Consider the following 27,887-nt stretch of genomic DNA (forward strand, 5'->3'; position numbering starts at 1 on the left):
GTCCATAATTTCACTTCATCTACTGGCTTTCAAAGATTTTTTAATACTTTATATAAAACCTATAATTGAGACTGATTGATTAAGCATCTTTTCACTTACTTTAAGTTGATTTACTTAAAAATCATGTTTACAAAAGTATGATCTACTTTATCAAAATATTCTGCATAATGTTGATAAATTATATCCACAGGATGTTCATATTCTACTTGTTTAGTAATTTTTAAGAAGGAAGAAGAGAAAGAAAAAGGAGGAGGAAAAAGGGAGAAAGTCAGGAAGGAAGGGAGGGAGGGAGGAAGAAAAAGAGAGAGGAAAAAAAGCAAGAAAGAAATTTGGAATTAACTTGACATGATTTGATCTTGATGAATCCATGATGGCCTTTTTATAATTACAGCTTCCCTACAGAGAGCTTTGCCAATCATGTCTTTAATGATCCATTTTAGAATTTTTCCAAGATTCAAAATCAAATTCATTGGTTTATAGTTTCTGGGCTCTGTTTTTCCTTCCCTTTCCCTTTCCCTTTCAAAATAAGATACTTGCCTTCTTAACTTTTGTGATGTCTCTATTTTCTATTTTTTCAAGTATAATAATAATAATAGCTAACATTTATATAACTTTATGTCCCAAGTACTGTACAAGGTGTTTAAAATTGCTATTTCATTGATCCTCACAATAACTTTAGGAGGTAGATGTCATTAATCCCATTTTGCGGATAAAGAGATTGAGGCTAAGAGAGGTTAAGTGACTTATGCAGGGTCACACAACAGGGTTTCCTGACTCAAGATCCAGTTCTTCATTAGCTGGCCCACTAAGCTGCTTCATATATTACTAAAAACAGCTCAGCTATCTATGCCAGTTTTTTTAGGTCTTAAAAATATATTTCATCTCAACTAGGTGAATTTAATTCATCAAGGACAATTAACTGTTCTCTTAATACCTCCTTATTTATAGCTCATGTATATCAGAATTTTCTTATCAATGCTTTTTTTTTTTGTTACATGAAAACAACAAAAGAAAATAAAAGAACCCCCAAAACAAAAAAGGTGTTTCTTTTTGTTTTGTTTTGTTTTTGTTTTTACAGTTAAATAAACTGAGATTATATGACTGTTCTGGAATAATACTAAGGCAATTAGGTGGCACAGTGGATAAAGTGTTGGGCTTGGAGTCAGGAACACTTATCTTCATGAATTCCAATTTGACCTCAGATAAGCTATGTGACTGTGAACAAGTCTCTTAATCCTATTTACCTCAGTTTCCTCATCTGTAAAATAAGCTAGAGAAAGAAATGGCAAACCACTCCATTATCTTTTCTAAGAATACCCTAAATGATATCATGAAGAGTCAGACACAATTGAAAAACAACAACAAATGGAATAATTTTGCACCTTAATAAATGACAAATATGAGAAATTCAGAGAAACATGGCAAGATTTATATGAACCAATATGGTATGAAGTAAGCAGAACCAGGCAAATAATATACAAAATATAATTAGCAATATAAGTGAAAATAATGCTAAAGTGATGTCATAGTCTGTATAAATAATGGTCAATATGTACATGTCAATACTAATAATGAATAAACAGAAGAGAAGAAATGTATCTATCTGATTTTGTTGAATATGTGGGAGCAAAGAGAGCTGGAATAAAGTCTACACTAGCAGATAGTCTCTTTGACAGTTGATTGTTTATCTTTTGGTGATGAGATAAGACCCACAGGATTAAAAGGAAAAGGGAGATATTTAGAAATGACTGTGATATAATAATAAAAGGTATAAATAAAATACATTATTTAAAAAAGTTTAAAAACACTTTCTTGCTGTCATACACACATACATATCAGCTCATTTACTTTTCTAGTGGAGAATACAAAGAGAATACTAGATGGATTGTTATTTTTGTTCCTTTAATGCAAATCCTGAAAAATAACAAAATTTATACAGTGCTTGTTTCTTTCTCCTATTGTTTAAAATCCCATTTTTCCACTGAAATAAAACCCTTCACATAGATTAAAAAATATATCTCTTCAGTTGGAATGAAAAGAACCACAGGTTTCAAAAAACAAAAAACAAAACAAAACAAAAAAAACTTTAACAAATCTGTACTGTATAATTCATCTGCTACCTTCAAAACTTATCTTTGAAGTTGCAACTTTATCTAGTCTTTAAAGACACAACTAAGAGAGCTACTTCTGTAATTATGTTAGCACATTGAACTACTCATATCATCAAGAAGTTCAAACTTGTATCTAACTGAAATCCTCTCAATGTAATTTTAGACCATTTCCCCCCATATTTTGCATAAAATAAAATCATGACTCATCTGGAGGATGGTGAGTATTGTATAGATGATAAGGATCAACTCACTTATAAATATTTTCAATTCAGTTTGACATTTAAATTATCTACAAAACTTATGTGATGCCAGGTAGAGTTTTTTGGTAAATTGCATCAGAGAACATTGATTAAAAATGTTAGTATTAATGATAATTATCCTCATGCTAGCAGTATGGTTGAACACTTTAACATTTTTATTTCCCTAAAAGTTTATAAGATGTAAACATTAGTCACATTTTTCAGACAACTGCAAAACTAATAGAAACATAAATAAAACAATGGTGGGATATTTAAATATGGAGTACTTTTGGGGATTTATCATAACAAATTCCATTTGCATGGTAAAGAGTAAAGGCTATATAGAAAAGGAAAGTGAGGAAGCGATTCCAAGTACTGACATTATCCAACAAAGGAAGATATATAGCTAAAGGGTATAAAAAGAATTATTCAGTGATAGCTAATAATAACACCAAACATTTATATAGCATTCTAAGGTTTGCAAAACAGTCTAAAAATATGATCTCATTTTATCTTCATGACTACCTTGGGAGGCATTATAGATTGAAAATCCATTTAAAATGTATATTCTAGACTTATCTATGAGTTTATCCTGTCTGTTATTACTTTGCATGCATTTCCTTAGTGTGATGTCTCTTTAATTCAAACTTCTCTATTCATAGGTCTTTTCAAGATTATGACTGATAGGATACCGTATCATACAATGAGTGACATTACAAGAGCAGTTTATATTGGCCCAAATCGGCTAAATCACCCTTGCTTCTACTATCAGAAGAATATAAAATTGGGGAATCTCACCATCAGCCCCGGTGAACCCATCATGCTCAACTCCATGGAAGAGATTAATGGAGAAATGATGGTGAACTGTGGTGTGGAAAGGAACAATCAGACTCATTTCTTTACCATACCTTTGTCACAAGAAGGAGAGTTTTATGAGTGTGAAGATGAACATATGTATACACTAAAAGAAATTGCAGAGTGGAAGATTCCAAAGAGCAGGAAACGGATTGTGAAATTTACAGATATTTCTAATAAATGGAACTCCATTTATCCATTTCCTGAGGATTTTGATGGTTTGCTTAGTCTCACACCCATCTATGAAATACAGGCAGTGATGAAATGTAAGTATTTGCTGAAATTAGTATCCTGTGGACTTAGACATAATGTATACTCTGTGCTACTAAGCAGTCTCTTGGATGAACTATAATTTAGAGGTAAATTGAAAAAAAAAATCAAATGTAGAGTAGCATGTTCAGCATGGGAAAGGATTAACACACACACACACACACACACACACACACACATAAGAAATGGTCCTGTGCATTCAATGATCATAGTCTGATGAAGGAATCAAAATTATATGCAATATAAAATACATTTAGATAAATAGAAAAGAGAAGTACAGAATACTATTTGAAGTGGAAAGTAGGAAAAAGAAATTTTAAATTGGGACATGAGCAAAGAAGCACTCATAGAAGAGGTATCATTTGAAGTTGATTCTAGGACAAGTCAGAATTCAAAAGGTTGAGATGGGACTGGAAAAGACATTCAACTAGATAACATTTTTAGGTTGCTCTACATGTCACTCCATAATGGCCCTATACAGCTTTGCTTTAGTTGCCCCCAGGTCTAGAATGTACTCCCTCATTTCTGTCTCTTAGAATAGCTGGCTTCCATCAAAGCTAAGCTCCAGTACCTTATTTATATAACATATCTTACCTTTTAAAGATACTATTTGAAGGTATTTTATCTATAAAAAGTAAGACTGTTTCATATTCTCCACAACCCAATTATTACCACGTCCCCTCCATCAAAATTATCTCTGGTATTTGTTGATATCTAGTATTTTCTGACTCTTCATGATCCCATTTGGTGTTTTCTTGGCAGAAATACTGGAATGTTTTGCCATTTCCTTCTCCAGTTCATTTCTCAGATGAGGACTTGAGGCAAATTGGATTAAGTAACTTGCCCAGGACAAATAGGTAGTAAATGTCTGAACTCATGAAGATGAGTCTTCCTGATATCAGGCCCAGTACTCTATCCACTTTGCCACTGTGCCCAAACTAGAATTTACTTTGTATCTATTTTGCATTTACATATGCGTATACATATTATTTATTTTATTTTTTTATGTTATGGTGGTACTTTTGGAAATGGCTTGAGTTGAAAATCCATTTTTTATTTTCATGTCTGTTTTTCTTCTTTTTTTTTTGTCTCTTTTTTATTATAGCTTTTTATTTACAAGATATATGCATGGATAGTTTTTCAGCATTGACAACTGCAAGACCTTTTGTTCCAACTTTTCCCCTCCTTCCTCCCCCTCCCCCAGATGGCAGGTTGACCAATACATGTTAAATATGTTAAAATATAAGTTAAATACAATATATGTATACAGTACATATTATTTTTATAATATAATACAATCCTCTTGAGAACATGGGCTGTTTCATTTTGCTTTTGTATCACCAAACAACTCACATAGGCAATCAGTCAATTCAATTAGTAAACATATTTGCAGCTAAGTAGCAGAGGGGATAGATCTTTGAATCTGAGATCAAGAAGATCTGAGTATAAGTCTGTTCTTAGTCACTTACTAAATGTGAAACCTTGGCAAGCTGTTTCTTACCTCATTCTGCCTCAATTTCTATATCTTAAAATAGGAATAATAATAGCACATACTTCACAGAATTGTTACTGGGATACCCAGTTCTTGGGGAGAGCAGGAATGTGTGGGAATCACATTTGAACAAGTAACCAACTGAAAACTTTTAGTGTGAGCATTTACACCTCAGAAATTGGAGAAAATGTGAATAATGATGATTTAAACTAAAAGTGTGTCTTGATTACATCTTTTATTTTTCCTGGAGAGCCAGTGCAAATTTTTGAGAGATCACCCTGTATTTGTAAAATATTTTGCAGATCTTAATGGGCTATATAAATACTTGTTGTAGTTGTTAAGCATCCACTATATGTCATTTACTGCGCTACATCCTAAGGACATTAATATGAAAAAAAATAAATAAATAAAACAACCCTTACACTCAGGTACTTACATGCTCTAGGAGTATAGTTCCTAGAACACAGAAGGTACTTAATATAGACTTCTTGGCTGATTCATTTCTATTTTTGCACATGTCCCGTGTTCTAACCAAACTATATAGTACATTGTTTCCTGAACAAAATCCTCCACTGTCCTAAGTAAAGTTTTGGCTTATCTCCCTACCTACAATGCCTACTTTTTCATAATTCAGTTCCATCTTATTGATGAAGTTCTATCCATTCTTTAGGGCCTTGCTCAAATAATATATGTTTCCTGAAGTCTTTCTTGATGTCTTGCAATTAAACGGATTCTTTGTCTTTTAGCTTCCATAGAATTCAGTATAACTCTTAAGAATGAGTGATGTTTATATACACTTTGAGTTTGTGAAATATTTTACTTACTATATCTCATTTGATTTTTATAATCATGTAAGGTAGATACTATGCCTAAAATTACTCCCATTTTACAAATTAGGAAGCTTAGACCCAAAGGTATTAAAGGATTCATCCCAATTTGAAACCCAGGTTTTTCCTGCTTCCATTTCCAGTGCTTTATCTACTAAATACGGTACTTATTTATTTCTTGCACCTATTTGTGCATTTTTCAGAACTATTTTTGTATTTATTACTCAATTGGTGTATTGTTGTTTAGTCATTTCAATCATATCTGATTCTTTGTGATCCCATTGGAGATTTTCTTGACAAAGATGCCATTTCCTTCTCCAGATCATTTTAGAGATAAGGAACTGAGGGAAACAAGGGTAAGTGACTTTGCCAGAGTCATACAGCTAGTAAGTGTTTGAGGCCAGATTTGAACTTAGGAAGATGAGTCTTTACCTCAGGCCTGACATTTTATCTGTTGTGCCACCTATCTGCCCCAATTAATATATAGGTTCCTTTAAAAACCAGGCCTATGACTTAATTATCTTTTTATTTTCTGCAGCACTTAGAATATTGTTATTTATATAGTAGGTACAAAGTTTCTTTGATACCATTTAATGCCCCTTTCCTATATCCTCAAGACTTCTGATATTCTTATACTGATATTGATCCTTCTTGTCTTTAAGGAAAATATTCTGATGAAAATGTTAACATAAGATATTATTATATAGTTTTAAGGAGAGAGTTTAAAGAGAACTGAATGGAGGATATGTTGTTTATCTGAATGGAATGGCTCTCTAATAGTTGAATGGCAGGGTCTGTTAGGATAGATTTTTTAAGGGGAAAGAAGCCTGTTGGTACTTTTAAAATTATCATCCCTACTTTACTCTTGCATAAGCTTGTTGATTATTTCTTGAATATTATTGAAAAAAAATATAAAACAATTGGCAAGAACATTTTCTGGAGGTTTTAAACTGTGAAGGTGTCAAAAAAATGTTACATACCTACAATTATTCAGCTACAATGGATGATAAGAAATCTATTTGAAAAGGGTTATATTTTAGGAAAGCATGAATTTTCCTCAGATAAAAACAGGATTTCATATAAGAGGTTATTATTTAATATGAGCGAATTCTGAAATTATAGGAAAATTTTGCCTACAGTGGCCAAAGAATGTGGTAATTTGGTTAACAGAGGGTTAACTGATATAATAGTTGAATTAGAAGATTCCTTAAAGGTCAAATAGCTTAGCTCTTCTCTGATACAAAATGACCTCTTTTGTCTTATTGAAAATGTTAATAAAATAAATAAAACACTTTCCTGCCTTAGTAAATACAGAATTAGAAGCATAATCCAGTCTTCCTTTGATTCAAAGTCTTACACTGTAATAATTCAGTACATCAATTTTCATTGTATAGTAACGTGAGTATTATGATGATATATAAATCTGATTTCATGCTTACTCTAGGACCCAGCTTCTTAAACTGTAGTTTGTGACCCCATATGGGATCTTTTAGTGCATGAAACTAGGGGAATATCTTTTTTTCCTTCCCTCTTCTTTTTTTCCTCGCCCTCTTCTCTCTTCCAAAATCGTAATCTTATTGTATTTTCTTTCTTTTTCATTGGATCTTAGGATTGTGACTCAGGAGGGTCAAGAAACTTTAAAGTCCAATTAGCTCAAAGTCTTCATTTTACAGGTGAGAAAAGTGAGGTTCAGAGAATTTAAGTGACTTGTCAATGATCACACAATCAGTAAATATTAGAGATAAGATTTGAATATAGGTCTTGTTAATTCCAAGTTCAGGATCATATCACACTACCTCTGCCATTAATTTATTTATTTATTACATTTACCCCCTCGAACCAAGGTTTATGACTGAATTTGAACTTATGGGGAAAATGTGAAGGTGTCCTTTCTCTGAACAACTAACTGGCAGGTTGCAGGCTTCAGCACTCTGTTCAATAGCATTCAATAAATATTTATTTAACAAGGACTGTGTTCTGGAAAAGATACAAAAATGAAAATCATATTTTTTCCTCAAGAGACTAAAAATCCAAGGGAGACGAGGTATATATAGGAACAATTATTGTACAGATTCAAACATGATAAGTATAAAAACCTGGGAGTTCAGATTGAGATGTGTCAAATAAAGGCTAGAGAAATCAAGACAGAGTTCATGGAGGAGGTGGCTTATGAGGTAGAATGGGTAAGGTTTCAATTAAATGAAAGGAGTGGTAAGGGCATCCAGACATTATAAATGTTATGAAAATGCAGGATATGAACAATGAATAATTAGCCTTACAATGTATTTTGCCTTCTGAATTTGAAGAAAATCAGGGGCATGGAGTTAATTAAAAAACCTATATATTTATTAAGTGCATGGAAATCCATGAACTAGGCATGAATATTATATATGAACTAAAATACAAGTTAATGAAGAACAGAGCAATCTCAAGTCTATTGACTACAATTAATATTTTTTGCTAAATAAGTAAGTGTTATTAGGTCACTATTTCATTTCATTTTCTTATTTTTTGATTCAGAACTATGATTTCATGCTCATGAAGAGCTACCAGAGTGGAAACTATTCACCAATATAAATCAACAACTTCCTGAAATGTATAGTTTTAGAGAGTTGCCTGGGGTAATAAGAGGTTTTTCTGACTCCAGGTCAAGCCTCTCTCAACTATATCATCATGCTTCCTACTTTAGTCAATTTTGGTGGCATAAAAGTGAACAATTATCTTTTTTTTTTTTTAATTTAATAGCCTTTTATTTACAGGATATATGCATGGGTAACTTTACAGCATTAACAATTGCCAAACCTCTTGTTCCAATTTTTCACCTCTTACCCCCCCCCCACCCCTCCCCTAGATGGCAGGATGACCAGTAGATGTTAAATATATTAAAATATAAATTAGATACACAATAAGTATACATGACCAAAACGTTATTTTGCTGTACAAAAAGAATCAGACTCTGAAATATTGTACAATTAGCTTGTGAAGGAAATCAAAAATGCAGGTGTGCATAAATATAAGGATTGGGAATTCAATGTAATGGTTTTTAGTCATCTCCCAGAGTTCTTTCTCTGGGCGTAGCTGGTTCAGTTCATTACTGCTCCATTGGAAATGATTTGGTTGATCTCGTTGCTGAGGATGGCCAGGTCCATCAGAACTGGTCATCATATAGTATTGTTGTTGAAGTATATAATGATCTCCTGGTCCTGCTCATTTCACTCAGCATCAGTTCGTGTAAGTCTCTCCAGGCCTTTCTGAAATTATCCTGTTGGTCATTTCTTACAGAACAGTAATATTCCATAATATTCATATACCACAATTTATTCAGCCATTCTCCAACTGATGGACATCCATTCAGTTTCCAGTTTCTAGCCACTACAAAAAGGGCTGCCACAAACATTCGTGCACATACAGGTCCCTTTCCCTTCTTTATAATCTCTTTGGGATATAAGCCCAATAGTAACACTGCTGGATCAAAGGGTATGCACAGTTTGATAACTTTTTGAGCATAGTTCCAAACTACTCTCCAAAATGGTTGGATTCAAAAGTGAACAATTATCAAAATAATTCATGAAAAAAAACTTCTTTCCACTGGATCCATGCATCATAAAAGATTAAAAAGCAAAAAAATCTCAACTTCTTTAGGTTTGTGCAATGCTTTTGAAAGTATCCTTTTGAGGATGCTTCTACAGCTATTCATTGACCCTTTGAGGTTTGCATACTTTATGAGAAAAGTCTTTATCCTTATAATAAGTTTACTTTATGGTTTGTAACCTAAGACCTCTGAATGTTGCCATCTATTGCAATGATAAGCCTTTAGGAATTCTGGGCTTCCCATCTATGCTATAGCTGAATTTTCTTCTATATTTCTTCTCCCTAATCAATCAGCTTCATAAAAGTGGGGATTGTCTCAATTTTCCTGTTTGTATCCCCAGTACTTGACATAGTGCTTGGTACATAACAAGCATCTAATAAATACCTTTTCATTCATTTATGGCTTTCTACCTTGCCATACTTTAAATGCCGTTTCCAGAATTATGTTGCAGAATGATATATTTGCAAAAAGAACAGTTTTAAGAAATCTCTCTTACTTTTCTCTCCTCCTCCCCCCATTTTCTGACAACAAAATAATCCTTTTCTTTTTTCCTTTCTTCTAATGAGTGTCAATATATTAGATATTGTGATTTACAGACTTATACTGATGGCTTTTAGAAAGAAAAATTCAGTCTGCATCTTTTTAATCTCTGTTCCATCTCTTTAGGCTCAAGCTCATTTTTATAAGCATTCCAAATAGTAAACAAAGGAAATTTTGCTTTTATTCTCTGAAATATCTATCATATCCCCACACCTCCGTTCAACTTTCTTTGCCATTATTCTAGTGTAAGTCTTTATTATTGCTCACTCCTAACATAACTTTCTAGGAGGCCTTCCAATCTTTTCTCTCTTTTTCTTCCCCTTCAATGTATTTTTCATACCTCAATGAGATTAATCTTCCATATTCATATTTCTGGTAATAACCTAGAATATAAGATCTTGAGGACAGTAACTATTTCATTTTTGTCTTTGTATCCCCTAGCACTCTGCTTGATTCATAATAGGTGCTTAACAAATGCTTATGGGTTGATAGAATGATTGATTAATGTCATCAAATTTTAAACAACCATCCTTTGTCTACTAAGTAAAGTCCAAATTTTTTTGCTTGTTAATCCCATCCATAGATGGATTGCAATCTATCTTTCTAGTCTCATCTTGGGTCATTCTTTCATATATACTTTATGTTGTAATCAAACTAGATTCCTTTCTTTTCTCTTTGTCTTTTTTCATATTCCAAATTGCTGGCACATAGTGGGAGCTTATTAAATGTTTGTTAACTGTCTAGTTAACTGACTTGTAATAAGAATCATGTCTTATTTAATTTTATGCCTTCCCTGTGGCCTAGTATAATATTATTTATATAATTAATACGATTGCTTGGATTTGTTGACAGTACTGTCGAATTTTTGGCTAAATCAACACATTGTTTTACACCACCACTCCCTGACATTGTCAAAGAATGCCCCATATTAACTGTGTGAGGTAATAAGTTAAAAATCTTGTCAGTTTTCAGTTTTCACAAGTCTAATGAAATAAGAAAGGGAAAGAAACATTTATTAAATAACTACCATATGCCTGACATTGTGTTAAATGCTTTAAATTTATTATATCACAATCTCATTTGAAAGATTAAGATTTTTTTGGTACAGTGGAAAAAGTACTGGATTCAAAGACATATAAGCTAGGTTCAATTACCTACTATGATATTTACTATCTCTGTGATAGAGAATAAATTATTTAAACTCTTGGTCCTCAGAGATAAAATAAAGAGCTCAGCTTAGATGATTTTTGAGGTCCCTTCTTTATATCTAAGACATAGTGTGAACAATTCATATTTACCTTTTTAGGTGTTGAATGCAACTACATTAGTTTTGAACAATTACCAATTCCTAAATGTGAGTTATGGGTTAGTTCTTTCACTAAAGGAGCTGGAGAATGAACCATATTTAGTTTAATAATAATGAAAGTAGAAGATATGATAGAAAGAATATTTAGAACATTTTGAGCATATTCAGCTTTCTCAAATTGAGAAAAATCTGAAGAAGATGAAGCTAGGAGAAAGTAGAAAATGTAAGTTGTTCATAAAAAAAGAGAGATTAAGTGGATGTGTTCATGGGCAAATGCCCTATGAATTTCAAATGAAGATGTAAGAAGAATCTAGAACTCAGCAATTATGAATGAAACTGATGAATCAATAAAAAAGGAGAAGTGAAATGTAAGTGGTATGTATGCTTGGCCAGTAAAATTCACAGAGCAATTCAAAAATAGAGATGAGTTTTATAAAACCATTTTTGAGTGGGTAAGTATTGAGGAAATGATGAAGAAAGTGAACTCTGCTAATGGAAGTATTGGAAAAGGCATAAAGAAGTGATTTATTTAAAAACAGAAGGAACTGGAGGTTGAGAAAAAACTGCAGCACTTAAAGTATGTTAAGTTATAAAAGGATCTTAAGAAAAAAAGAGGCATAGGAAAATGAATTTCTTGCCTCCAAGAATTAAAAGAGACAGAATCTTCCAAGATTTGTAGCCATATGCTTTTTAAGGGACTATAGCAAAAAGACACTAGAATATTGAATGGGGGTAAGCATTTAACCAAACCTTTAAGTCTTGGAGGAGAAAAAGACCGGAATGGGAAATCAATTTATTTTTATAATTGCAAACTTAAAAACTCCAATAAGATTTTCAAACAACAAATTTTCAAGGGATTTTAGAACTTGCATGTTTTCTTTTTTGAGACTATTTTCAGATGCTATATTGGCTAAAAAATTTCCTTAGCTATCTAGATAATTCAAGCAAGCATCCAAAGACTAACTCTAAGATCTTGAAGTGTTGCAAAAGAAAATTTGGAACTCTGTGACAGTTTGGTATCCCTGAGGTCTAAGTGAAAAAATAAATATCCCTAACAATTGCTTTGAAGAAATAAAGTTTGTGGAATGGTTTAACAATTTCAAAAAAAAAAAAAAAAAAAAAAAAAAAGAAAGAAAGAAAGAAAGAAAAAAAGAAAAAAGGAGGAAATTATCTCATCTACTTTGTCAAGCAGAAAGGAAATACTTTTTAAGCCTGAAGTCTGTTTTCAAAACCAGAAATAATAATGAATTCAACTTCTGTTTATATTACACTTTAACTGTTTTTAATGTTTGCAAAGCACTTTATGTTCACTGCTTTGTTTGACCCTCACAGTAAAACTATGGGGTAGGTACTGCAGATATTTTTATGCCCCTTTTAAAGGGGAAACTGAAAATCCAAAAAGATTAAAAGTTATAGTACCAGAGGTGGGATTTGAATTTAAAGACTCCAAATCCAATTTTTTATCCAAAATTATTCTTACTGAATATCGGGAAAAATCTTCATAATTACCCTGAAAGGGAATTTATGAAGGCTGAAGCATGTTAAGATGTTTATATAGGAAACACATCTCTGGAAAAATCATTGTTGAGAACTCCTCTCTTTTTTGGAATTGACCTTTGGAGTTTGATTAGTAATGGTTTCTGTTACAGCCTGTGGTGTTACACTTTGGTTACAAATAAAATAGATGCAAGGTAGTGGAAAGATAGGTGAAGATCTAGCACAAATACAACTGAAACTTGAAAACAAGAAGGGAATAGCAATATTAAGAAAGATCAACAGTCTTATGGACTGGGGTAAATTAGGGCTTATGTACCCAACCAGTAGGAAACTTATGCCTCAAGTGCACTTTAAGTCTATCTTGTGCGAAAGAGGGCTGAATTGTCCATTTGCCAGGGGCCTCAGCAGACTTCTTCACCTGGGAGTTATTAGTTCAACCCTGTTCCTTGGTCTACACCGCAGTGTCCAATGTGAACAGGATCAGGAAAGGCCCTTCCTAGGTAGGGATGAGCTTCTCTTCTCTTCTATGTCCAGACCAGGAGAGGTGGAGTCTGAGCAATTAACCCTTTAGTCTGCAAAATATGGAGATGTTTTGCCATAGTGGATACATATTCTCTTAAAAACTGTCTTTTTGTTCATAAATAGAATCCCAGCTCTCTCCTCTCCCTGGGTAGGGGTGACTAAAATGAAGTTCATAAGGAGACAACCCCATATCTCTTTGGGGTTTTGTGCATATCCTAAGAAGGTCCAGAGGGAGATACTTGGTCCAAGGTAATTGGGTTTCTGTTATTAATTTAGTGAGCTGTCTCTTAATTTCTTGATTCATTCTCTCCATTTTACCTGATGAGGGAGGGTGCCAAGGAGTATGAAATTCCCAGGTAATATCCAAGGCCTGCATGAGGAGCTGCAGAATCTTACTTGTAAAGTGAGTCCCTTGCCAAGTCAATTCATTCCACCATCCCATACTGGGGGATTATTTGTTCCAGCAGAATTTTGCATACTAGGCGGGGCAGTGGCCCAGGGCAGGGGAAAAGCCTTCACTCAAGATGTCAGATGGTCAACTATGACCAACAGATATTTGAATGGCCTATTGAGGGCAGTTCAATAAAGCTCACCTGTATTTTCTGATATGGCTGGAAGCCTGGTGGCCTCCTTCCATTGGGGTTCAGTATAAGACAATCTTGTTCATCCTTCGACACACAAAACAACCATCCACTAGCTATCTTGCTAGTGTGTAAAGGCCAGATGACACATACCATGTAAGTACAGCATCACACAGGTGCTGGGTGTCCCAGTAACTGCCCTGATGCAGATTGAAGAACCTGTCTCATACCTGATTTGGTCAGATATGACCAGCTAGGAGATACCATTGGCAGCTCCCTGCCCTCCCAAGGATAAAGCTTTTTTTCTGCTCTGCTGTTGTAAAAGACGGGGAAGGAAGAGTTGGAGGAAAAGAAGTAATTAGACTTAACAAACGATTGAGGTATTCAGATTCTACAATTCCCATTCTCTTTGTTTCCTCATCAGCTAGGCGGTTGCCCTGTCTTCAAACAATTGTACAGGCTGATGACCTTTACATGGGTTATTGATATACTTTCTGATATCTTTAGGTTATCTAGCACTTGGAAGACCAGAATAACATGGGCTAGGTCTCTCCCCTTGCTATTTATCATTCTCCTTTCCTCCCATATTTCTCCCAAAACATGAGCCATGCTCCAAGCATATTTAGACTCAGTACAGATATTGCCATCCTTTCCATCTAATAGTTTTAGGACCTTGTTTAGTGCATACAATTTACAAGTTTGAGCTGACCATGAATTGGGACCTCCAGTCAAGGAGAGGCTGTCACTATTTATCATCGCATATTTATCATTTTCCCTCCATCACTCTAAAGGATCCATTTATGAACAAATTCATTTCCTTCAGAATTGGGGACTTCTACAAATCTTCTCTAACCTTGGTTTGGAGTTCAATAAAATCGATACAGTACTATTCTAAACTGCTCAAATCCTCCCTCCAATAGTCCCTCAAAGACCAGTTGGAGTCCTTGCCATCCTTCTAAGGATATAGGGTATTGCAGTGGTTCTCAAAGTATGGTCTAGAGAATCCTGGTGATCTCTGAAACCCTTTTAGAGGGTCTACAAATTCAAAAATAGTTTTTATTTCCAATATGGTAAATGTCTATAAATATAATCCAGTTAAACAAAAACGCTTTAGAGAGCTCCTCAATAATTTTTAATAGGATAAAGATACTGAAAACAAAAGTTTGAGAACCACTGGGGTATTGTGCCCCCTTGCCATTAGAATGGGATCCCTCAATTTAATTTTTAAAGGCATCATCTGGACTTTTCCCTTGTTTGTAGGGCCTGTCCAAACTTCTGAATCAATTTGCCACTCTTCATCTTTCATGAATAAAATTTTAACTGGGACAATTTGGATTTCCCTAGGGGTTAATTGGATAGATCTCTTCCTAACAAACTTATTCCCACCTCTGGGACCAGAAGCAACCTGCTCAAGACAATGGTTCTAAAACTTCAGAAAGGGGGACAGGGAAATTTTCTCCTTTTACTCCCCAGATGTTGAAGGTTTCTTGTCATAATTTAGTCCCAGAGGGCAGGCCCCTCTGCAGTCCAGAAGAACAAGTAACACCAGTATCTATCAGGAACACCACTTCCTCCCCTCAGGGCCCCTCCCTTAAATTTATCAATAGTTCCCAATGAAATTGTTCAATGAACCCCTGACATCCCTAGTCTTCCAATTCCACTAAAGAACACATTCTCTCCTCTATTTGTTGTTGGGGACAGTCTCTCATTATATTACCCTCCTTTCCACAACCCAACATATTAAAAGCTTACTTTTTTCCCTATTCCTGCCTTCCAATTTCTTCTCCCATTGTCCTGGTATTCTCTTTCCTTTGTATCCCTCCCTAGTCTGGGGCTTCTTCTACTGTCCAGAAGTCTTAGGTGTCCTTATCATAATTTGGACAGTCTGCACCATGAGTCAAGTTTTCTGTTTTTGCTTTTCATTCTCTCTCCTCATACATATTTTAATGGCTTTCTCCAAGAGGTTTTCCAAAGTCTTATTGTTCCATCTGTCAATCTTCTGAATCTTTTTACTAATATCTGACCAGGCAGGGGCTAAAGGACCACTTTGGCATGGACTCACTGCCTCAGTCACTTATATTTAATCTTGAGTATTTATTAACATTTTCTTTTAGCCTGTTTAGAAACTCAGTTGGTGACTCCTCTTTTTCTGGGTAACCTCAAAGGCCTTTTTAATTCTGGGGCTTCAGAATTGTGTTTTTAATCCTAGTAATAATTAATTCTCTCATATCCTGCATGTGTATTCTATGGACCTCATTGTTGTGGTCCCATTTAGGGTCAAGAGTTGGATATTTTTGGTCTTCTGGGACCATCCCAGATGGCAAATGTCTTGTGTTCCCATTCCACCATTGTGGTTCTCCTAATCATCCCTCTTACTTCAAGAAAGAATAAGGGGCATTTGTCTTGGCTCTGGAAAGAGGAGGAGGAGGTAGAAAATAAGAGAGAGGTAGAGCATGAAGAGGATCCCAAGGGTGGGGGTTAGATTCTTCCTTGCCTCTTACCACCATCTGCTATACTTCTGACATCCAAAATTCCACATAAGAACTTTTCTCCTGATTAGAAAACTGTTTGCCACTTGCATATAAATTTAGTTTTTGGCATACCCAATTCTTGGAGGGGCTGAATTTTGGCCAAATAGTGCAACTTCTGATATTCATTATGTTCCAAACAAGGCAACAATATTTAATCATCTTTTTTCTATCTTTCCCTTTATGTTTTGGCATCTCATTCCAATTTTGCAATGGATTGCTTAATGGACTATCTACAGGTACCTCACATTTGCATTCCAACTGTACTGGTTTAGACTGCTCTTTCCTCCTAATTTACTAGAGTGGTCATCATATCCTCCAAATTCAGGAAAACTTAGCTGAATAGGGAGGGTCACTTGCTCCCTTCAAGTCACCCATGAAACATTTCTGCAGCCATCCTTGTTTTGAAGTTCCATCTTAATTTAGTTGGGAGCTGCTATTATACTCCCTGAGTATAACCCCCTAGACTCAACAAATAACCTTCAAACCTCTGGTAGCTATATGTGTAAAATTTTTGTGACTCCTCCTTGCCTACCAATGGGACTTCCTTACTTTCATTTTGATTTGTTGAAGCCCTACCTTCATTTCTGTCTCTCTTAGTTCCTCTCTTTGGGATTTTTCCTTTCATGAAGTGGGATTCCTCACCAGAAAAAGGAGTCTCTCAGTAAAATATGGGTGTGTGCTGAACTCTGTTCTCTGTAGGAGACCCCTTCTCAACCAAAGGATGAGCCCCCAACACTGTGTGGATCAAAAGACCACCAATTCAATTAAAGACAGAGAGAGGTTTCTCAAGGTAGAAAATAGAAGCATTTATTTGATCTAGTCTCATGAGAATTGAGTGTCTGTCACCACCAGGGCAAACTAGCAATGACATGAGGCATACTGAAGGCAAGCAGGAGGTTATATATTGTAACATAAACAAGTCTAAGAAACACTCTAAAGTCTGGACCTCCACTCTGATCAGAGCAGGTGGTCTCACATTCCAGTCATGAACAAGGAAATATCTCTTACCCAATCCTAACACAGAAATCATAGAATTATCTTATATGGGAATTCCAGTGTTATAGTGGCTGTTATTGGAACAAGAAAAGGAGCAGGGGGATACTGACCGATTTACCTAGATCACATAATTTACAGAATCTGAAAATTAGGCCTGTGTGCCAGGGCTCAAGTCAACTTGGCTAAATTTTGAGGCACCATCTCCATTTTATACACTATCTATACCAGATTATGTGTAGGAAAGCTTTCATGACTTCCTTGTTCCACTCAGTATAAACAGGTCATCTGTTAAAAGGCACTAAAAGACAGTGGTGAAAGTATTGGACTAGAACTCTATAAACATCTGGATTTAAATTTCACCACTGATATTTATTATTTGAGTTTTAATTTTTCTATCTGCAAAATGAAGATAATTGTATTTCAATTGTTTTGAGAATTTTTAAAAATGAGATAAAGTTTCTAAAATATTTTATAAAGTATAAAGTGACATATAAGTGTCACTGATCATTAATATGAAATGCTTATTAATTTTTGATGCTTTCTTCCTCTTCCTCAAAGGGAACATCTAGGTGAATAAAAACTATCCATATTTAATTTCAGCCTCAAGAAAAGAATCCTAGGGACCAAAAAATAAATAAATAAATAAATAAATAAATAAATAAAGGAGAAGAAATGAAGCAATAGTCCCCTTGTTTGGGATAAGTAGTGTAATGTAAATTGTTGAACAAAAGAATGTACAATTCTGCATTTTCATTTTCTTTCTTTTCCAAAAAGGAGAATTATTTTCATATCAAAAACATTGCCATAAACATTTGGGTGGAGGGAACTGAAACCCCCTAAAAGTTGAAAAAAATAGCAAAAAAGCATCTAGATGCCTTAAATCTGCCTTAAAATTGAGTTCCAATGTGCTGAAAGATATTGCAAGTATGCTCCTACAACCACCAATGGTAATCGTTAAGAATCATGAAGAACTAGAGAGTTTGTGAAGGTCATAACAGACAAATGTACTAATTTCTGAAGTAGAAAGACCTGAATTTTTATGTCAGTCTGAAAAAATCTAGAACTGCTTTATTAACAATTAAATGATTGCTTTAATTATTTTGGTTTTGGAATACTTATTGTACTATTGTACATACTGATTATTAGAAACCAATATAGGTTCACTAAGAACAAGTCAATGAAATAATATATTTTTCTCATTTTATAGGATACCACGTATAGTAGATCCAAAAAAATGTCATAAATATATCATACTTTTATTTTAGCAAAGCATTTGAAATAAGCCTTCTAAAATAAACTTTGTTACTAATGTTGTGGAATGTGCAATACTTGACATTTGACTTTCAAATGGATTAAGCTACCAAAAACAAGTATTAAGAAGATAAGGGCAGTGACTGAGAGTAGTATCCAGGATTATCCTATTAAATCTTTTTGTTGTTGACTAGGTAAAGATTTAATAGATAAGCAGATTTAAGGGTGACACAAAGCAGAGAAAGTTAATCCAGTAGATTACAGAAACAAAATTGGAAATGATTATAATATGCTAGACTTTTAGAAATCAGTGAGATGAAATTTAACTAGAATCACATTTAGTTTTTAAATTTTTAGTTATACAAGTAGCAATGAAGTTAATTTCTCTCCATATGACACACTTGAGGTCCTGGATGACTATAACCTTGACAGGAGTCAATAACTTGAGGCAACCATTAACAAAAGCTAATGTGATCTTAAACTGCATAATAGAAGTATAGCCTTTAGATTACAAGAAGTCATTCTGTACTGATATGACTAAGGCTGATATTTTATTTGTTGTTTGTCCTTTGTTCTCAGTGAAGATCTTGACATCAGGGAGGTGATGCCATGAGATTCAAATGAATTGGATTTAAGTGGGGCGGGTTGTTGCAAAGTCACCTTTCTCCTCCAGAGACATCTGTATTCAGGGCCAAGATTCAGATCTGCAGGATTGTGGATGGCTCTGGATGCAGTGGAAGATCTTGACCTTAAGCTAAACCCTTTAATATGTCTCAGTTTGACTGACACAACATCCATCATGGGATTAAGGGTGGGCAAGAACTGAGGAACAGAATGACCTCTTTTACCTATTCAAAACAAACAAACAACAATTTGAGAGGGGAAGACCCTCAGGGTTTCTGGCCAAAACAGAAACAATTGTTATTTATTTTCATTCTGAATCAACCAGGACCCAAACAATAACCAGCTGGAGCTTGGCTAAAGAACTATTGCTGGGCAAAGTGAGCCAAAATGATTTGGATTTAAGGCATAGTCCTTAAGAAAGAAATCTAGCCAGTAAACAAACCACTAGATATCTTGAGGTTTCAATGATCAAAAAAAAAAAAAAATTTTTTTTTAAGATTTCTTTGAGCAGAGAACGCAGTCAGCCACAACTAAAATGACAGAGCAACAATAGCAGTTATAAATGATGTCTCAATTGATCCTTATAACAAGGTCCAGAAAAGTTCACAAATTTTGTACACAAATCATGTGATAAACAGTCATTAAAACTATTGAAACATCATTTTTTTTGTTGGTTCATAAATCTGGACTCCAAAAAGAGCCAAGTCTATCATAGTTGATCATCTCATAATCTTGTTGTTGCTGTGTACAATAATTATAATACAATACAATGTGGCTGTGTTCTCTTGGTTCTACTCACTTCATTTAGTATCAATTCATGTAAGTCTCTCCAAGCCTTTCTGAAATGACCCTGTTGATAATTTCTTACAGAAAAATAATATTCCATAACATTCATATACTCTAACTTATTCAGCCATTCCTCTACAGATGGACTTAATTTCCAATTCCTTGCCACTACAGAAAAGAATGCTACAAACATTTTTGCACATGTGGGTTCTTTTCCTTTTTTAATAATGTCTTTGGGATACAGACCCAATAGAGACACTGCTGGATCAAAGATGCATAGTTTGACAGTCCTTTGAGCATAGTTCCAATTTTTGGATCATTTCACAACTCCATCTGTAATGCCAGAGAAACTGAGGCAAGACAAAGATTGGTTTTTAATAATTTAATTGTGGAGAGTTTTAGACTAGCAAAGGCCATTTGGCTTCATGGAACTCTTGTCTCAAAGCATTCAGCAGCGAGCAACTAATTTAAGAGACTTTTATATGGCTCCAGATATAGGGGAAACAAAGGTGGGAAGGTGAGAATACTGGATGAGTGGATTAGCCATAGTTCCAGGAAAGGATCTTAACTTAGTCCTGACAGGATAAGGGTCACTATAAGAAGGTCAAGGGCAGGAGACAGCAAGACAAGGGGCAATATTCAAAAGGAGGGGGAATTATTGCAGCAAGTGATAGAGGGAACCATGAAACCATCCTCTGACTTTGGGGGGGGGGGGGAAGCCATGGAGGAACTCTTGAGAAACTTTCCTCTGGGAGAGGCCTGCCTCAGGGAATCAAGATAAAGTAGCTTCATTCTATTATCTTGGTGGGACTAGCTACACCCTCTATTGAGTTGAGTCCAGGACCACTCCTACTTAGCTCAAACTGGGGACAGTGACAACATTGAAGGAATTTCATTCAATTCATTTCTTATAAAAAAGGACAATTTTAAACTCATAATTTGCAGAGGTCCAAAGTGGCACAGCTGCCTGTCAGGACTCCTGCCTGCTGTGAAGAGACACCCTCTGTCCTTATTTCTCTACCAGGATTTCTCTGCTAAGACCTTTATCTCTGTGCCAGGACCTTGACACTGAGGAAATCAGTCTTTCTGGCAAAGTTGTCTTCTGCAGAACCAACAATAAACTTTCTTTTTTGCCACTAATATCTTGGTTTTGTGAATTCTTTCATGTTGAACCTGCACCGACCAGAAGGGGATTCTCACACCTCAACTCTCAGCATTGCCATGAAATGCATCACAAGGACTTTAGATAAGGCACCTGGAGTTTTATGATACAATGGAATGTAAAGTGGCCAGAACTTTAGGTTTAAATTTTCTCACTTCTAATGACCAGGAAGGAGTGGGGCATAGTTAATAATTCAGGGAAACTGAGGCATAACACACCAATGATGAATTAGTGATCCAGTTTTCCCATATCCCCTCCAACATTTGTCTTTTTTTTTTTTTATGGAAACATATCATAAAAGGAATAGGGAAAAGAAGAATTATTTAGTTTAGAGAAGTGATGAATAAAAGATATGACAACTGTTATCAATATTTGAAGGACTTATTGAGGATCCTACTGTTTAGGATTGGAAAAGAGCTTAGTAATTATTCTAATTATTTCTTGCCATAATGAAGGAATTGAGGACCAGAAAAGTAAAGTAATTTGCTTAAGACCATACAAGTACTGAACAACAAAGTAGATTGAGTTGAAACCAAAGGTGGATCTTGGACTAGCAACTGAAAGATAAATAGAAGTAGATTTTAATTCAACATAACAAATAACTTTATAAGCTAAGATAGACAAGTATGACAAAGCTGCCTTGAGAAACACTAATTCCTTGTCACTAAAGCAAGAATTCTTTTCTTTCTTTTTTATTTACTTTTATTTTTAATAATATGTTTTAATTTTCAAAATACATGCAAAGATATTCAACATTCACTCTTGTAAAATTCCAAATTCCAAGTTTTTCTCCCTCCTTTGCCCCAACCCCTCTCCTAGACAGCAAGCAATCCAATATATGCCAAAGATGCACATTTCTTCTATATATAATTTCACATTTATCATTCTGCACGAGAAAGATCAAAAGGGAAAAAAAATGAGAAAGAAATTAGTAACTGGGAATTTAAGCATTATAGAGAGATATTTATTAAGCGTTTTTCCAGTGAATCTACTTATACTTCAATTTATATTTTGAATCAGAAAAAAATCCTTAGAGAATTAATTAAAATAAAATTCATATTATTTGAATTCTATATGCATATACAATATATGTGTGATGATTGAATTCTATGCCTGAGTTGATATATATATGTGTGTGTGTATGTTTATGTAATACACACATATAGGTATAAGCATACACATTAATTATATGTGTATGTATCTATTATATGCTTATGCATGTATATGTATATATGCATATAAGCACATATATAATTTGCTATACAAAAATCTTGAATGTTTCTCTTTCCTGAGAGGTTAAGCCATATAGAGTGTTACTACTTTGGGGGAGGTAGGTCTTTTTTTGTTTTTCAGTCACTTTTCAGTCACATTCAACTCTGTGAACCCATTTGGACTTTTCTTAGTAAAGATACTAGAATAATTTTTCATTTCCTTCTCTAGCTAATTTTACAGATGAGGAAACTGAGACAACAGAATTAAATTACTTGCTCAGGATCACACAACTCGTAACTATCTGAGGTTGAATTTGAACTGATGAAGATGAATCTCCAGGCCAAAGACTCCAGGCCAAGCTCTCTATTCACTGTACTACTTAGCTATCCTAGGAGATTACAATTTGGGTTATCTTGGTTCCAGCTTTTTGCTTAAGGCATTAATAGGATTAATGAAATCACTCTCTGTTAGTCCAGTGAGTACATTTTATTATAACACAGAGCTAACAAGGCCAAGATCAGGGTTTCCATATTTCCTTGCTTGGTTGTAAAGCCACAGCCTCTAACTTTAAAGTAAGAATGTTATTTCTCACAAGTGTGCTCTGGTTATAAGAATTTGTATGAGAAATTTTAAATGAATTAATATATGCCTCTCATCACCACTTGGAAAATAACTCAGAGTATATGCCATGATGATAACTCAGTATCTTTATTTTTGTTAGGTAACATTATAATTAAAATTTGAATTAGAAAATATTATATTATTATTATTTTATTTTAGGGAAACTCAAAATTGTTATCTTTTTAAGAGAGCATCAACATTATTATTATATTATAGGAAAGTAGCCTTTTCCCAAATCTTTCTTGATGTAATTCAAGTCTATTTTATACGTGGGAAAACTCAAACCTATATCTGTTAAAATGGCAAAAGAAAGATCAAACCAAGTCCATGATTGGATCTAGAATGAAATTGACTTCAGAGTGTGAAGCTCTGTCTTTTTTGATGTCAATATTCATGTCAAAATTGTATGGTTCAAAGTCATCTTGGCAACAGTGAGAATGACACAGTAACTGAACTATTGAAAATATAATTGAGGTCTGCCTGGAATCTTTTTCTGCATTTAAATGCTTGTACTGTAGGATTTTGTAGTGATCCTCTTCATCACAAAGTAGTTTTTAGTAGGTCTGTTTTGGAGTTTGGAAGACTTTATTTACTGATATTTCCAAAGGATCACAAGATTTAGAGCTACATGGGATTTCAGAGGCTATTTAGTCTAATTCCACTATTTTTCTAATAAGGAAATTGAGACCCTGGAAGATTCATTGATTTGTTCAAGATTATTATTGGATTTTGCTATTTTTCAAGAGTGATATTTATATACAAGTGTGTATACATATATGTGTGTGTGTGTGTGTGTGTGTGTGTATATATATATATATATATATATGTTAATGTACATTATCCATTCATACATCTATAGGTATGTGTATGTGTGTGTATAGTATTGGGAAGCACTCTAATGGTAAATTAACCCCCCCTCCAAAAAAATGTTACTAACTCAAGTTTAAACACATTTTTTTTTCTTTTTCTTTTTTAGTCCGAAAGGATATAGTTCGTATCCTCTCTGACCTTGATGTGGAAGTTAAAGATGTAACTGACTGCTATGATGCTAAGTGTTTCCTTCAGCTCCTATCTACTGAAGATCTTTTTGAAAAAACCAGCAATGAATTCCCCATGGCAGTTGAAGTGATAGAAGGACCTCAAGGGAATCCACTGGGCAGTGGCTTATTGCAACCTGGGAAAACCATTGTCATCCACAAAAAGTACCAGGCATCGAGAATCTTAGCTTCAGAGATTAGAAGTGATTCCCCCAAAAGGCATTTCTTGATTCCAGCTAGCTACAAAGGTAAATTTAAGCGGAGACCTCGAGAATTTCCTACTGCCTATGACCTGGAGATAGTGAAGAGTGATAAAGAGCAGCTCCATGTGGTAGCCACAAAAGGCTTTGATTCCCCTTATGAGGAGCTGTCATCTGTGTCTGTGGGGGACCAGTTTTTAGTTCAGCACTCACAGACCAGTGAAGTTCTGTGTAAGGGGATCAAAAAAGAAGTGGGTGTTCTGGCTTGTGAAAAAATCCTCAAAAAGGCCTATGAATCTGTTCTTTTACCACTGTACATGGAAGGTGGCTTCATAGAAGTTATTCATGACAAGAAGCAATACCAGCTTTCTCAGTTATGTGCTCAGTTTCGCTTGCCTTTCAATGTTAAGGTCTCTGTGAGGGACCTCTCTATTGAAGATGACATTTTGGCCGCCATACCTGGCCTGCAACTGGAGGAAGAGATCACAGATTCTTATCTGCTCATCAGTGACCTTACTAACCCCAGTGAGAGCTGGGAGATTCCTGTCAGCCGCCTGGGTATGTCTGTCCAATTGGTTAGCAGTTCAGTTGATGTCATTGACTCATTTCCGGTACGAACCACTGTAGAAGAAATCAGTGAAGAAGAGTATTACATGATAAGGAGATATGAAAACCTAGCCTTACATCCACCACCTCGACCCCCCAAAAACCCCTCCATAATGGAAAGGAAATCAAATTTTCTTGCTCCTCCCAAGCTAAATATCATGGATCCACCAAAATCTTCCAAGGTAGGCCTTTAACCTAATAAACCTTGATGCATTTACTAGAGGAGAGTTCATTGCTTGTCTTTATTAAATTTATTTTTTTGCTTACTTGCCTTTTCTTCTTGCCGTATTTGAAATGAGGCTTTATGAGTCACATTAGAAGAGTGAGCCCTTACAGAACATAAGCTGCTAGTCATGTATTTAGATACTTAAACACGGGATGTTGTGTGATGTTTCTGCTGAATTAGGAGTAATAAGTATGGTATTTGTATATAAAGACTCAAACTGCCATTTCAATGGTGGTTTTGGTAATTATGAGTGTTTTATAAGGTATCTTAACAGCAAATCAATTTCATTCTGGAAGCACTGAGTGTTTTCATCTAGGTAGTATAGTTTTAACACTTTATCTAGGAAATGAGCATACAATAAACTCCTCTGCTTTTGGGGTAGCTGGTAGCATAAGCTATAACACTTGTCTTCATTTTGTTTTATGTTTGGAAAGATGGAAAATGGCTTGGTGAAACTGTGTATAGAAATGGGAACAGCATCTGCTCACATTCTGTCTGTCTTAGCCAGAGCTGTTATCATTCCTTCTTTCATTCAAAAACAAAATCAATAAAATTGCAGACAGTTTGAAATCGTTAGAGTCAATAGTGCCATCAGCAAGTTAAAGATTTTCTACTGGAGCGACTTCATTTTTTCCTGCGCTAGTTGCCCTTTGGTTGTAGTCAGGGTAGTCAGGACGCCGGTTGAAAAGAATACAACCTTTAGCTGATCATGAGAAAGATTATGCCCGTTTTAGGATGTGGAGTTATACAAGGGGTAGAGAACTTTGGTGTGACAGAAATTGTAGAAACTGCAAGGGAAAATAAACAAGTAGCATGACAAAGAAATGAGGGTGTTTAATTTGTACACAAAAGCCTTAGGCTTTAAGTATATACATGCTGATATACATTTAAACTCAGTTTTCAAGATTATACTCTGATTACATGTAAGAGAGATCCAGAAAAATCCTTCTTCCTGTGAAAACTGAACCTGTAGGAATTTTCTATGCTTATGAATGTTAGTTGGATTCCTGACTGGATGACTGTTTTATCCCAAAGAATGCTGATTACAGGATTATTGTTAAACTGGAGGGAGGTCTCTAATGTTTGTAGGGTTCTGTCCTTGGTCCCTGAATGGTTCAACATTTTTATCCATGACTTGGCTGAAAATGGAGAAAGAAGACATGCCAATCAAAGTCATAGATGGTACAAAGCTGAGGAAGAGTTTTAGGCTGGATGACAGAATCAGACCTCAAGATGACTTTAGTGTTAGAATGATGGGCCAAAATCAACAGTAATTTGTCAGTAATAAATACAAAGTCCTACTTTTCATTTAAAAATTAACTGTCATATGAATACAGAAGTGAATTGTCTTGATAGCAGTTTGCATTAAAAAAAAAAAAAAACCCTGCAAATTTAAAAAGACTGATTCATTTTTAAAAACTAAAATCTGTGATTTCATTGTCATAAAGAACCCTTAGTGGGGAAATTACCTCTCCCAATGTCACTCTTGTGAGGTTTGAGAAATAGAAAGGTGCCTAAGATTGTAATACCATAGCAAGAGGTGGATGTGGGAATTGCATGTGATAGGAGATGGGCCACATTGAATAAGAAATCCAGACCCTTTCCAGACTCCTCTACATAAATACCTGGTGCACCTTTGCCTCATACTTTAAGTGTTCAGGATTATAAGAAATCTTAAAATGACATCATAAGGAACCAAGGCATATTAGAAAAAGAAGAGATTTAAGTGGAAAACTAGCCTAACATTGTCATTTTTATGGGTGAAGGAAGTGAGGATCAGAGCAGTAAAGTGATTTGCTACAGGTTGTTGTTGTTGTTGTTTATCCTCTGGTCTTAAAGAGGACCATGACATCAGGGAGGTGATGCCGTGACAAACAAGTGAATTGGATTTAAGTAATGGGAGATAGATGGAAGAAAGATGTTATAAAATGAGGATTTCTTTTATGTCTTAATTGAACTAAATTCCTGCTGAAAGCCTTTCCAACTCTCAAATTCTATAAATTTGGGAAAAGGAAATAAATTAGGTTCTCTAACTTTTTAAGTCCAATACACCTTCTATTATAGATACTATACTATAGTAAGAGGAACAGTTAAGTGAGCTCAGAGCACTTAGTTTACATGGGACAAGTTTTAGGGGCACATGGTAACTGTCTTCAGATACTGGGAAGGTTATGGCCATTTGAGAGAATTTAGGGGTTCTCAACAGAGCACTGAACAAGCACTAAAAATTACAAGAAATCAGGTTTTAACGCAATATAAAGGCAGACTTTTCTTACAATTCTTAGAATTTTAGATGCCCAATAATTGAATGAGATTTCTTACAAAATATTGAGCTCTCCATCTTTGGGGAATGTATCTTTTATGAACTATAAATGGAAAACATATTGATAAACTTCCCTTTAGAGGAATTTACTACTTGGAAAATCAATCACTGCTTATTTTTAATAGAAATATTTAGAAAAACTAGAATTAAAAAAAATACATTCATACAAGTGTTTTCACACGTTTGTCTTTAACCCCATTGGAATTATAATGATGCATAGTTTCAATACAATGGAAAGCACAGTTTTAATGTTCTGTATCTCAGATGAAGCTGTTTAGAAAAAAAAAAACATTTAGAATTTTGGATGTAATGTTTTAAGTGTGAACAATTTTCCTTCTCTAAAGGTAATCAGTTTTTAAGACTTCAAACTCACTCAATACTTTAAAATGCCTCATTACACACTGAGAAGAGAGTTTCAAATGCCTCATTAAGAGAAGTTTACTTTTACCTTCCCAATGGGTCATTAACCTTATTAGATCA

General features: G+C 34.6%; 1 protein-coding gene across 1 annotated transcript in view; it reads left to right on the forward strand.

The window, feature by feature from the left end:
- Positions 1–26,650, forward strand: part of THEMIS (thymocyte selection associated) — a 104,647-nt gene extending 77,997 nt beyond the window's left edge. The window contains exons 3-4 of the mRNA XM_031964295.1: positions 3,013–3,471; positions 23,992–26,650. Coding sequence (XP_031820155.1) covers positions 3,013–3,471; positions 23,992–25,052 — 1,520 coding nt within the window. The 3' untranslated portion in view covers positions 25,053–26,650. The remainder of the gene's footprint in view (positions 1–3,012; positions 3,472–23,991) is intronic.
- Positions 26,651–27,887: the final 1,237 nt, after the last annotated feature.

This window comes from Sarcophilus harrisii, chromosome 4 (assembly GCF_902635505.1).
Source record: "Sarcophilus harrisii chromosome 4, mSarHar1.11, whole genome shotgun sequence".
Classification (NCBI taxonomy): domain Eukaryota; kingdom Metazoa; phylum Chordata; class Mammalia; order Dasyuromorphia; family Dasyuridae; genus Sarcophilus; species Sarcophilus harrisii.